General features: G+C 41.6%; 1 protein-coding gene across 1 annotated transcript in view; it reads left to right on the top strand.

The window, feature by feature from the left end:
* The first annotated feature begins 1,502 nt into the window (after positions 1-1,502).
* The window catches only part of KPNA3 (karyopherin subunit alpha 3), a 95,800-nt gene continuing 83,945 nt past the window's right edge, over positions 1,503-13,357 (top strand). Inside the window, exon 1 of the mRNA XM_027590500.2 lies at positions 1,503-1,662. Within this exon, the coding sequence (XP_027446301.1) occupies positions 1,594-1,662 (69 nt within the window). The 5' untranslated portion in view covers positions 1,503-1,593. The remainder of the gene's footprint in view (positions 1,663-13,357) is intronic.

Below are 13,357 nucleotides of genomic sequence, written 5' to 3'. Positions count from 1 at the left end.
TATTTAAGGCCCCTTTGCTTTGGAAAAATGTCTTCTTTAATCTCTTTAGGGTTATATTTCTACCAACCTTTGAATTACCTCAGTATCATTTGAATTGTACTATAATACTGCATACCTGCTTATATCTGCCATAGATTATGAAACTGATTATTTCACATATACTCAAAGAAACACAACTGCTCCAGGAAGCTACTTTCTGTTAGTGTCATTGATCCAGATTTCCTGTAATCAGTCCTCCGATGACCTTACGGGGAGATACTAGATTGGAGAGTCTGCAGATGAGAATTTGACTGCTTCCTGAAGGCTGAGAAGATTATGTGTGGTGATGGAATGAGCGATGTTGGGGACACGGAAATGCAGGAATTGCCCGTGTGAAGGTTGCAGAACCGGGTTTGGGAGGATGATGAAGAAACTGAGAAACAACGATACAGCGCTGATTTGTTCAAGTATTTACTGAGTATTCACAACGTGCCAAGAACTGTTTGTTTGTTTTTTTAAAGATTTTATTTATTTGACAGACGAGAGAAGGAACACAAGCAGGGGGAGTGGGAGAGGGCGAAGCAGGCTTCCCGCAGAGCAGGGAGCCAGATTCGGGGCTTGGTCCTAGGACCCCGGGATCATGACCTGAGGCGAAGGCAGACGCTTAACGACTGAGCTACCCAGGCGCCCCCCAAGAACTGTTTAGACGAGAGGAATTCACGAGTAAATTAACAAAAGTCTCTGCTCTCATTGAGCTTAATTCCAGTGCAGTAAGCCAGGTAGCACATACATAAACACATACATCGCAAATCCACATATCAGATGGAAATAATTACTATTTATAAAACCAAAGCAGAGCAAGGGAACAACGAATGAGGGTGGCTGCTATTCCAGGAGACCGCAAAGAAGCAAAGAAGCGTAGCACAAACCGTCGATTGGTTTCTAATTTTCTAGGCTACTGGGAGCGAGATGCACCCCCAGGAAGCCCCGCCCCTCCCTCCCAATAGGGCGCAAAGTGCCATCTCCTGGAGAGCCCCTCCCACTTCCCCGCCCAGAGGCAGCCTTGGGGGCGGGGCTTCGCGCCCGGGCGCACCGAGCGCGCCGCACTGAAAGCCGCGCGCACAGGGTTCCCGGCATTCTTCCCGTTCTGTCAAGGCCGGGAGAATTACCCCCGCCGGTACCTGGCATGCTGGGAACTGTAGTTTCTGCCCGCAGCTCCGGGTCTCGGGGGGCAGTAAAAGCCGCTCCGATCCGGCTCCATTGCTAGCACATGATTTGCATCCTCCAGGGGTTGTGGGGAGGCCCTGGCGGGGGGTGGGGGTCATCCTGAGAACAGTCGGGCAGGCGTCCTGGCGGTGGCCGCCCTGGTCACGTGACCCCAGCTCGCCGGGGGGGCACGACTTCTCAGAGCCATTCCCGCCCCGCCCCGCCCCGCCCAGCAGTCGGCCAGCGCCTCCCCTGGCGCTGCTGCCACCTCGCGCTCGGAGGCGTCACGGAACGTGCTCTCCTCTCCCCCTCCCCCTCCCATCCCCTCCCGCCCTCCCCCTCCCGCGCCGAGACTCGCCGCCGCCGCCGCAGCCGCAGGAGTAGCCGCCGCCGGAGCCGCGCGCAGCCATGGCCGAGAACCCGGGCTTGGAGAACCACCGCATCAAGAGCTTTAAGAACAAGGGCCGCGATGTGGAAGTGAGTGTGCTTCCGTGGTCTGGGCCCGCCTGGCCGCGCCGGCCCCACCGCGGCGAGGAGGGGCGGGGGGCCGGCGCCGGGCTGGTTCTCGCCGGCTCGCGGTGGGTCGGAGTTGGCCGCCGCCTCCCGTCACCGCGGCCCCGGGCTGGGCGGAGCGGGCGACGGGACCGCGGGCCGGGCTGCAGCCACCGTCCGGAACCGCCGGAGCGGGGACCGGGAAATGCCGGGGTTTTCGGCCCCGTCACGCGGGCGCGGCCTGCTGTCGGCGAGGAAGGGATGTGGAGCTGAGGCGGGGTCCGCGGGCCGGGGCCTCGCGGGCCCGGGATGCTGCCGCCCTGGTCCGTCGACCGCACCGCGGAGGGGGCGGCCGCGACTCGCGCCCGCTGCCCGTGCAGCCTCCCGCCCGGCGCGGCCCCCTCGGTGCCTCCCGCGCTGCCGCACATGGAGCCGGGGCTGTGCGGGTCCCCGCGCATATCTCCTGCGAGCCGGGCCCAGGCGGGCGGTGGCGGCCCGCAGAGGGGGGTGGGGACCAGCCGGGTAACTGACTTGTTTGAGGGTGGTGAATGGGGGAGGGTAGGATGCGCCAGGACCATTTTCTCATATTCCAGTCCAGTTCTTTGGACCAGTGCTGCTGAGCTATTCCAGCTCATACTCCTGTTACTGCTGGCATTTGGAGCAAGCTGAAGGTGGACAATAGTTTACCATCTATTGTGTTGAGGCTTTGGAAGAGACGTTGTTCCGACCTCCGCTCACGGGACCTGTTTTCTTAGCCGTTCTTGTAGTGGGATTGTGCATAGGATAATAATTTCTTTGACATGTTTTACCGGAATAAATTGGATACATAGCTTCGTACGGCCTTGTATATATTTCTTGCTTCAAGCTGGTACAATTTCCAAGTGGTTGCAAAACTGTAAACGTCTTGGTCACTTAGTTCGTTGCTACTCTGCATGTTGCCATTGTTTCATTAAGGTGACATTAGCAGGTAGTATTTGCAAACTCGGCTTATTGAGGCAGCGCTAGAGGTCTCTCTGCAGCTACTGAAAGCAGTGTAGTATACAGCACAAACTTCCCTGGGACTCTGACCTCTGGATTTGTTAGGCAGAACGTGGTTTTAAGTCCACAGCGTCCTTTTCTAATACTAGGTGACATGATTTGCAGTTTTGTAATTCTTGATAAAGGGCCAATGTGACTAAGAAGTGTGCATTTTTCCTGTCTTAAAGAGAGAAGGTGGTGGGAAAACAGTCGGCGTTCAGTTTTGTAGAGAGACAAAGCTGAGGACCAGAGCTTTTGTCAGAGCTACAAAATTAAATGCTAATTGGAAAAAACCTAAGGAAATACTGTGGAGTTCCCATTTGAATAACACAAATAAAGGTCATCTATCTATTTGGTCATGGTTAAATTTCTTTTGTGAGAAATATTTCTAAGCAAAAGTGAAACTTAAGAATAGCACCAAGAAATTTTGGAAGTGCCTCCTGTTATTGGTCCACTTGATAGTTAATTTTGAACTTTTCCCATCAGTAATTGTTTTTGAAGCTTACTACTATTATAAAGCAAAACTTACGTAGTTTGAAAAATACCCATATTGTTTGTACAGAAGAACTAATAACATTTGTTTCCTCTCTTGGATATTGGTACAGGTTTTTGTTTCATTACTTGCTTATATTATTGTGTTCTGGGAGCTCAGTGCTACCTCGTAAGGACTCCTGCACATAATGGGTATGCAGTAAATATTTGCTGATGATCAGAATGTAATTAATGACTTCTGGATGCATGAAAAAGAGGCATACCTGCCAAGCCTTTTAGCCTGAAAATAATGGTCATAACATTACATTTCCCAGGATACATTAGGATAACTAAGGCATGAAATAGCAGACGTTCAAATGGTGGTTCTATGGGGCAGACAGTATACTAGACCTTCATGGGACTTCATTTAATCTTTATAAGAACTTTATGAACTAGGTATAGCATTATCCCTACTTTACAGGAGGAAAGTACTTTAGGGGAGGAAACATGAGAGTGCTTATGTAGCATGTACAAGGTCATGAAGTGGGTATGAACATTCGTTCACTAATTATCAATTGGATGTCTAACAATGTTAGGTCTTGGGGATAGAAAAGAGAATAAAAATCAGCCTGTACCTCGAGTTTACAGTTCAGTGGGAATAATAGAAAAGTAAACTGATAATCACAATGAAGTACATCAATAAGTATATTCTGAGAAAATTCTGACTTGGGGCTGAGCAGTCAAGAGAGATGTTCTGGTTGATTCCTAGCGGATGAATTGGAGTAAGCTGATCCTGAAAGATGAAAGAAAATTGGTCCGATAAAATGCAGGAAAAGGGAGGGCACAAGGAAGGGGCATTGCAGGCTTGTGGGAGGAGTAATTGAGCAGTCCTGAGAGAATGCAGTAGGACTGCTGAGAGAGAAGGGAGTGTGACTAAAGGGTAAACTGGGGTCACATCTGATAAGTAATTGCCTCTGTTGTGGATTTAGGTATAACCAAGACTAGACACTGTATCTAACTTAGTTTCATCCATTAGAAACGGTGTTAAATCAGAAACTTACACAACAATTTAGCTCTGTAGAAGTTGTGATTATCAGGCTATTTTAAAACAGTGAGATGCACTTTTATGAGATGTGATTCCTACCTTTTCACGTATAGAGTAGATAAAAAATAAAACATAAAATATACAACCAGCTGATACACAAATAAGGCGCTAGGTGCAAGTATAAAATACATATTTTCTAAAGAAAATAAAAGTATAGAGTTATACCTGTTCCATTCACAGGAAATTGTGTATGGGTAGAGGTTGGAGGAAGAGCGTAGTAATTTCATAGTCAAGAATGGCTTCATAGAAAAGAGGTTGGTGAATTTTATAGGAAGTATGTGCTAAACTTGAACAGGGCACATAAGAAATTAGTGAATGAAGACTCAGGTGAAAAAGAAGAAAATAGATTAGGGAGTGAAGAGATGAGACTTCCATATGGCCTCAGACCTGGTGGTCTGAGAAATATGTCTGTGGCAGAGTTGCTTGGACACTTCTTGATAGGGAGATCCCTGAAAGGGAGATCTGAAGGAATTTATTCCAGAGTGAATTAGAAGGTACAACATGATTAGAGCAATTGAAAAAGGTGACTGGCAGGGGACGTTCTGGAGGTTCTGGAGGAATAATGCTCTTATCCCATATGTAAGGAGGAATTTAAAAAAAAATTGAGATTAGGGATGGTCATTACATGGAAATAAGATTTGAACTTCTCCTCCTCTTCTTCCTTTCTCTTCCTCTTCTTTGTAAAACTCAAGTAGAGAAAAGGGATAAAATTTTTCCTGAGGTCTATAGGTACAGATAGGGGAGGGAGTAATCATCACCGATAGCAGTTTGGAGCATGAGTAGGGGGAATGGATTCTGTAGCTAAAACCTTTTCACAATACATTGTGAAAAGGAAACTCTTAATTATCTTCATTAGCTCTGGAATGTGTGTTTTAGTACCAGTCCTTTTTATGTAAGGCATTGTTCTTAGATTTTTTTCTCTTTTACAAAAGTATTTAAAACTTTTTCTATATACTTACAGAAAAGTGCACAAAATGGAAATGTTCCATTTAATGAATACTTATAAAGCAAACACTCTGGTAATTGCCACCCAGGTTTGCCACCCAGGTCAACTTTGCTTTTTCTTGCTCCTGTATACCTCAAGAATGTAACATTTTTATCAGTAACAATAACTAATAACAATTATTTTAAAAATCTTAACATTTATTGTTTGCAGTGTACCTGTACCAAGTATTTTATATGGATTATTTAGTCTTCACAACAATCCTGTGAAGTATGAACTATTATTATCCACATTCACTGCTGAGGAAACTTGAGGCCTACCATTCTTTTCTTTAAATTTTTTATTGTTATGTTAATCACCATACATTACATCATTAGTTTGTGATGTAGTGTTCCATGATTCATTGTTTGTGCATAACACCCAGTGCTCCACGCAGGATGTGCCCTCTTTAATACCCATCACCAGGCTAACCCATCCCCCCACCCCCCTCCCCTCTAGAACCCTCAGTTTGTTTCTCAGAGTCCATCATCTCTCGTGGTTCATCTCCCCCTCCGATTTCCCTCCGTTCATTCTTCCCCTCCTGCTATCTTCTTCTTCTTCTTTTTTTTTTTTTTCTTGAGGCCTACGATTCTTAAGTAACTAGCCCTATGTCATGGGTTGGAGGGTGCAAGCGGCAGGACCTAGGCTTATTATAGTGAAGCAGTATGACACTAACGCCAGAACTCTTGCTCATGTTCTTTACCATCTCTCTGCTGCATGGAGCCTCAGACCTGACTTGTATGAAATACATCTGAAAATTAATGGGGAAAATATTTAAGAAATCTTGGTGTTTCACAGAAATTCCTATCTTGGTGTTTTAGGACCTTGCTAATAAAAATTTCTGATATCTTAGTTATCATCTGATTTATTTGCCTTTTTTTTTCCTTTTTACTGTTACAAAGTTTCCTTATTAGTAAGGAGCTAATTAGTTGGTTTCACCAAAAAATAACAACCGATATCCTTGGGCTTAACACTTAAACTTTATGCTTAAGTTTCTAATGCTGGGGATAATATACATTTTCTCATCTGCAGATTTGACCAGCATTACCAAACTTGCTTCTCTCTCCAGAGCCTCTATTGCTAAGTAGTACTACCTAATTGCTCAAGCTTGAAGCTTTATCCCTGACTCCCTTCTCTTCCCTTCATTCACTGTTCTGTATTGGTCAATTATCTGAAGAGCCCTCATATTTTTACCTTTGATACCAGCCTTACTTACTATAGCTACGCTAGTTTGGGCCACTGTCAGTCTCACCTGTGTTAAGTATGATAGTGCACCTGGTTTCCCTGTCGCCAGCATCTTCCCTTCCCATTGTATCTTGTGGGTTGATCTTTCAGAAATTTTTTTGTGTGTTGCTTATAATTCTGCCACACCATGTCATCCTAGTTCAAAACAAAACAAAACAAAAACTTCAGAAGTTCTTCATAGGGCGTTTCCTGACTGACCAATAACATACTTAGTACTGTCAGTCCGTAGTCTTTTTCTTCTCTCTAAAGCTTTCCTAAGTAAATTTTCCTTTACCTCTTTGGGATAAATTGCTATGATCTACAACAACTTCTGTGTGTGTGTAGCTGTTAAAGTATTTGGGCTCTGGGGAGGTAGGTGTGGGTATGGGATAACTGGATGATGGGCATTAAGTGGGGCATTGATAAAATGAGCACTGGGTGTTATATGCAACTGATGAATCACTAAATTCTGCCCCTGAAACTAATAATACACTATATGTTGACTAAATTGAATTTAAATACATTTTTTTTTTTTTTAAGTATGTGGGCTCTGTAAAGAAGCTCACTGAGGGTAGAGACCTTGGGCTGTGAAACAGATTTATATACTCGTCATTTAGTGACGAGTATATAAAATTTAATAAATATTCTGAGAAGAGAGACTAGATAATATACTTGAGACACTGTACATTTGGGAGTGAATGGTACTCTATGATTCTAGGACATCAATGATTTCTTTCGGTGTTGACTCCATGGCATTGATACTGCTGCCTAGCCCTCCTTTGACAGTCTGTTCTGCTATAATGTATTTTTGTAACATGAACTAATTCATACTTGAATGCTGAAGAGGAATAATGTTAGTTAATACAGAATTCATGTTGGTTAATATTTGATTTTTGAGTTGATTTTTACCAGCACGTTAACTGTTTAGCACTCCCAAGTAACAGCACTTGAACACAAACACGTGAAGTACAGAAACACAGTGGAATATAGCAAGTCCAAGAGTATGCACATTGCCCCTTCACCCGTATTCTGCCTCTAGGCTCCATTTAACCCTGTGTTCTGTCTTAAAGGTGCTTATTGCCCTAACCATCTTGATGTATTTCCCCTTTTTTCTTAATTTTGCAGCCCATGAAGTTTTTCAGGAATCTATGTATCACACAGCAGACAGGTTATAATTATCTTTACTTGAATTCACTAATGGCATAAAATCTCTCCTTGTCCTTCTGCCTCATTGATTACTCCTTTTTGGTTGGTTTTGCCAACTCTTCTTCCTACCTCTTGAGTGTAGGCATGTCTTGGGATTCTGTCTGTGACTCTCTTCTCTATAGACTGCTTTTCTTGCCCACATCAAGCCGCTCCCTTAGTTTTAACTATCATTTCAGTGTGGGGGACTTAAATCTGTTTTAAGCATCGGCTGGAAATTAATCACATGAACATCACATCAGCTCCTTAAGCTCAAAGCGTTTAAAGCTATGTTCTGCCTTTTTTTTTCTTTTTTCTGTTTATGGCATCATCACCCTCACTGTGACCTGAACTTGAAACTTGAGAGGCTTCTTGGACTCCTTCCTCATCTTCCATGTTCAGTCAGATGCCAGTCATGTAGCTTGAATCTCTGTGCTGTCTCTGGATTTTGGCCCTGCCTCCAGCCCACTTTCAGGCTTAGTACTTATCATCTGGCAATTTAAAAGTTGCCCCCAAAGTGGTATTCTTTCTCCAGTCCATGAGATCTTTCAGTGAGTCTGATACCTGATTATTTTTCCAGGTGCAGCTTTCCTTCCTTTCTCCTTCTCTGCCCCTTTAAGCTCTGGCAACACTGAACTTCTTATATGCTTATACATAATCTGGAATCCTGCCCTCCCCTGCTTGCCAGTGCTATTTCTATTCTCAGGGCTATCCTGCTGACTGGAATATCCTTCCCTGCCTCCTGTTGCCTGGCTAATTCCTACCCCTCTTTAAATACTCAACTCTGGGTTTAGCTCTTATGAGAAATCTTTCTGAATCTCCTCATCTTCCCAAGTTGAGTTAGGTACCATTCTTCCCTCCTGAATATATCTTTCTCATTGCACTTATGATAATGTATTTCAATTATGTTTTATCTCTTTCTCCTACTAGATTGGAACTTTTTGAGCACATAGACTGTATATCTCCTTTGCCTACCTCTTAGTACAGTGGCTGGAACAAAGTAAGCACTAAAACATTTCTTGAATAAATATATCTATCCTCGGTACCACCAGCATGATAATTTTCTTAAAATACAGTTTTGAACCGAAGCTTTTAATCTTTTAGTGCCTTTTCCTATTGCTTTCCAAATCAAGTTCAAACTTTTTATTATAATAGGTAAAGTGTTGGGAGATTAAGACGCATGCATAGTGAAATAATTTTAAATTTTTTCTTAATTTTTTTTAACATTTATTTATTTTAGAGAGAGAGAGAGCAAGAGTGAGTGGGGGAGGGGCAGAGGCAGAGGGAGAGAGAGTCCCAAGCCAACTCCACACAGAGGGCAGAGCCCGACTTGGGGCTCAATCTCCAGACCCCATGATCACAACCAGAGCCAAAACCAAGGGTCAGACACTTAACTGACTGCACCACTCAGGTGCTCCTCTTATTTTTTAACCATAGAAATATTCTGATATGTAGTAAAGTAGAGAAAATAGTATAATTCCATATACACATCACTTGGATTTAATAAGTAACGGTTTGCTCTTTGTTTCATCTTTTGTTCCATCTATATATATATATAACAGACATCATGACATTTTACTATTGAAGACTTAAGGCTACCTCTCTAAAAAATAATCCATTCTTACATAAATACCATATCACCCTGACACAATAATTTCCTAATAACATCTAATCTAGTCCACATTTTAAATTTCCCTGGTTTTCCCTTACTTTTTTTCCCCCTTAACATGTGGTCATTAGAACCAGGATTAAACAAGATCAGATCACATTTGGTTGTTTCCAAAGTCTCCTTTACATTTTTTTTTATTGTAGTAAAATATACATAACAGAATTTACCATTTTAACTGTGTTAAGTGTACAGTTCTGGAGCATTACATACATTCACATTGTTGTGTAATGATCCTTACTGTTCCATCTCCAGAACTTTTTCATCTTTCCCAACTGAAATTCTGTCTCCACTCTGCATTCCCTCTCTCCCCAGTTCCTGGCAACCTTCCTTCTACTTTCTGTCTTTATGAATTTGACTACTCTAAGAACTTCATATAAGTAGAATCGTACAATATCTGTCCTTTTGTGACTGGTTTATTTCTCTCAGCATAATGTCTTCAAGGTTCATCCATGTCGGGGCATGTGTCAGAATTTTGTTTCTTTGTATGGCTGAATAATATTCAATTGTATGTAGGTACCACGTTTTGTCCATTCATCTACTGATGGACTTGGGTTGCTTCCACCTTTTGGCTCTTGTCCCCCACCATTTATAAATGCTGTTAATTTGTTGAAGAAATCAGGTCAGTTTTCTTGTATTAAGTTGAACCACATGAAATTTCCATTTTGGGGTGAAGTATCAGTCAAGTATCAGCAATTCCATATGGTTAAACCTAATAAACTGTCCTAATTACTGGATTTGTCTGTTTCTTTGTGATATTGCTTAATTTGTTCCTCCTATTTCTTAACACCCTCTGGATTTTCTGTAAACTGGAGGTTAGCTTTAGAGACATGATTATCTTCAGTTTAAACATTTTTGATTAAAAATAAAATACTTCCATTGGTGATGCTGTGTACTTCAGACTATATCCCAGTGGTGATACTAAGGTCAGTCAGAGGGTTCAGATGATAAAGAATAGATAAAGATAGTTTAGATAAAAATAGTTCAGATAAAGACTAGGGATGCTGGGGTGGCTCAGTTGGTTAAGTGTCCAACTGTTGATTTCAGCTCCCGTCATGATCTCAGGGTTGTGAGATCGAGCCTAGCTGGGCATGGGCCCTGCTTAAGATTCTCTTTTCCCCCCACCTCTCTCTCTCTCTCCCCCCCACATCCCAAAAAAAGAATAGTTTAGTGTAATGTCATAGTCACTACATTTGGTGAAATGAATTTTAGTTATTTGGGTGAAATTGATATAGACTGGATAACATTTGAAGTGAAAGAGTAACCTGACTTCTTGGTATCCAGCAAAGGAGTTAGAAAATGTGTCTGGAAAATCTAACTTCAAAGTCAGTGACATTCTCTTTCCGTCACTGACACTGTTCCTAAGTTGACTTTGGTTTCTTAGCATAGAATTTGGCTATATTCTCGATTCCTAGTCTCTGTTCCTTTACTTTGAAGGTAAAGCAATAGTAAAAACATAAGGGGGATATGGCTGTACTTTGTGCAGTTTTGCTGTTAAGAAAAATTTTTTCACAGCCTGGGATACCAACATTAATAGTTAAAATATGGTAAAACTAAATCATGACTATATTTACTTGGAATCAATCTTTCTGAATGGTTGTGTTTTCTGGGCTATGAGTTTGTTTACATACCAAACTATTTTATTTTGAAATGTCAGTCTTCCTGTGTCCTATATAGTTCTCTGCCTTCCTAGATAGAATATAATTTAGTTATTTTCTTTTTTCTTGAGAATCACCATTATACATATGGATATCAGTTTTTACTTTTATATAAGTAATGCCTTTAGGTTCTTAGATTTGTCAGAATTTTATCCTTAATTTCTATGTTTGTGGAGCTTTTGCTCTTCATAATTTTTTTGCCTATCATTCTATTGCACAGTCAGCTTTCTCTTTGATATGTCACCGTGTTTACCTGTAGTAGTTCCTCTCTTCCCTTTTAATTTGATGCTTCATATAGCCTAGTGACTTGGATAATGTAGTTATTAAACACTTATTTGTCATTTGCTATGGGCTAGGCAGACATTGTTAATGCCGAAGATAATAAATATAAATAACATTGTCCTTGCTCAGTTTAGTGGGAGACACTGTTAGGAGTGCCCACCCCCATGCTGTAAAAATTCACGTATAACTTTTGATTCCCCAGACACTTAACTACAGATACCCTGCTGTTAACTGCAAGCCTTATAGATAACATAAACAGTCAGCTAACAAATATTTTGTATATGTATGTCTTATATGCTGTGTTCTTACAATAAAGTAAGCAAGAGAAAAAATGTTATTTATAAAAACCGTTAGGAATAGAAAACACATTTACAGTACAGTACTGTAAAAAAAAATGTGTATAAGTAGACCAGCATAGTTCAAACCCATGTTGTTCAAGGGTGAGCTGTACTCTGTGTACAGCATGGTAAGTTCTATGATACAAGTACGTAATTTGCAAAGTACTATGAAAGCATGGAGAAAAGGAGTGACTATACCTAGAAAATTGAATGAAGTTACACAGAAGATCACACTTGAACTAGGTCTTGAAGAATGAATAGGAGTTTGCCAAAATGAAAGAAGAATAACATGAATAACAGTGACTGTGTCATGGAGGCTTAAAGGCATGATGTGTTCAAGCAATAGTTGATGTGGTTCAGTTCCTTTCTTTAGGAAACCACATTCTGATTTGACCTTCCTTTGCAAGGCACTCTTCTGCCATTGGATATCTTTTGGGGAGATTTTTAATCTAAGTGTTCCTGCCTCCTTTGGTTAATTAAAGTGCCTTGCTCTTCCTGGTTCACACAAAGCCAATCAAATGCTGTCCCTGGCATTTAAATCTTAAATGAGCTGATACTGAGACCTAAGTTGTTCACCTTGGCAGAAGTACTATGAAGAAATCTTTCATTAATTCCCGCCACTTAGATCTGCAGAGTTGTTTTCATCCTGAGTTTTTCATAGATTGGATTCTGCAGCTTTTCCTTTGGTTCTGTGAATTGCACTATATTCTTTCAGTAAATTCTCCTGCACCCCTTCCCCCCCCCCCTTTGTTTCTTAAACTAACTCAAGTCTGTTTTTACGGTTTGCAACATAACTCTGATAAGGTGACCAGCTGTCCTGGTTTGCCCAGGACTGAGGTAGTTCTCAGGACATGGGACTTTCATTGTTCAAACCAGTAAATTCCTGAGCAGACCTTAACAAGTTGGTCACTTACTGTAATTGAAACAGTTTGGGAGTAAAGATGATGAGTTTGCGGAACCAAATGTTCAGATGGAAATATCGAGTATGCAGCTGAAAATAATGTGTGCAGAACTAGCTTGCTTTGGTTATTTCACTCAGCAGTTACTTGAATTCTGAACTAAGTATGAGAGATAAAACACTGAATATAATGATAACCAGTAACTGTTGAGCACTCACTATGTACAAGGCACTATGCTTATTAGAATAATACTAAATAATTCTCACATAATTGCCATTATACAGGTGAAGAAAGTGAGTTAAGAAATTTGCTTAAGAACATATAACTAGGAGGAGGCAAAACTGGAATTCATTCCTAGATTTCCTACTTTAAAGCCCTCTTCCCTTAATAACCATTCTTCTACTTTGCCTCAGGGTCCCTGCTCTAGGAATGTATGGATTAGTATGGAAATGATGTAAAACCAAATAAATACTTACAATGGAAGTATGTTGAGAGAACAGTGGGCACATAGGGAAAGATTCAGCATGGGTGAGTTAGAGAAGGCTTCATGGAGATGATTGTCCTTAAGATGAAACTGAAAAAATGTATAGGTCTTTCTTTGATAGTAAATCTTGGGTGGGCCTGGAGGTAAGAGACAGTATGATATATTCTGGGGAATAAAGTAAATCAGTATTTCTTACAGGTGGAGTGATTGGAAAGTTGGATAGGATAGACAGGGTAGGCAGGGGCCAAGTTGTGAAAGACCTCTCCTGGGTTTTGTGCATTTAAAACTGTTGCTTCAGTTGCACCATAGGAGATAGATTAGTGAGGGTGAGAAGGGAGCTAGAGAGGAACAATGAGAAAACTCTCAGGAGTC

Source organism: Zalophus californianus, chromosome 3 (assembly GCF_009762305.2).
Source record: "Zalophus californianus isolate mZalCal1 chromosome 3, mZalCal1.pri.v2, whole genome shotgun sequence".
NCBI classification, from domain to species: domain Eukaryota; kingdom Metazoa; phylum Chordata; class Mammalia; order Carnivora; family Otariidae; genus Zalophus; species Zalophus californianus.
The sequence above is the reverse complement of the archived record's forward strand: the minus strand, read 5'-3'. Positions and strand labels throughout refer to the sequence as shown.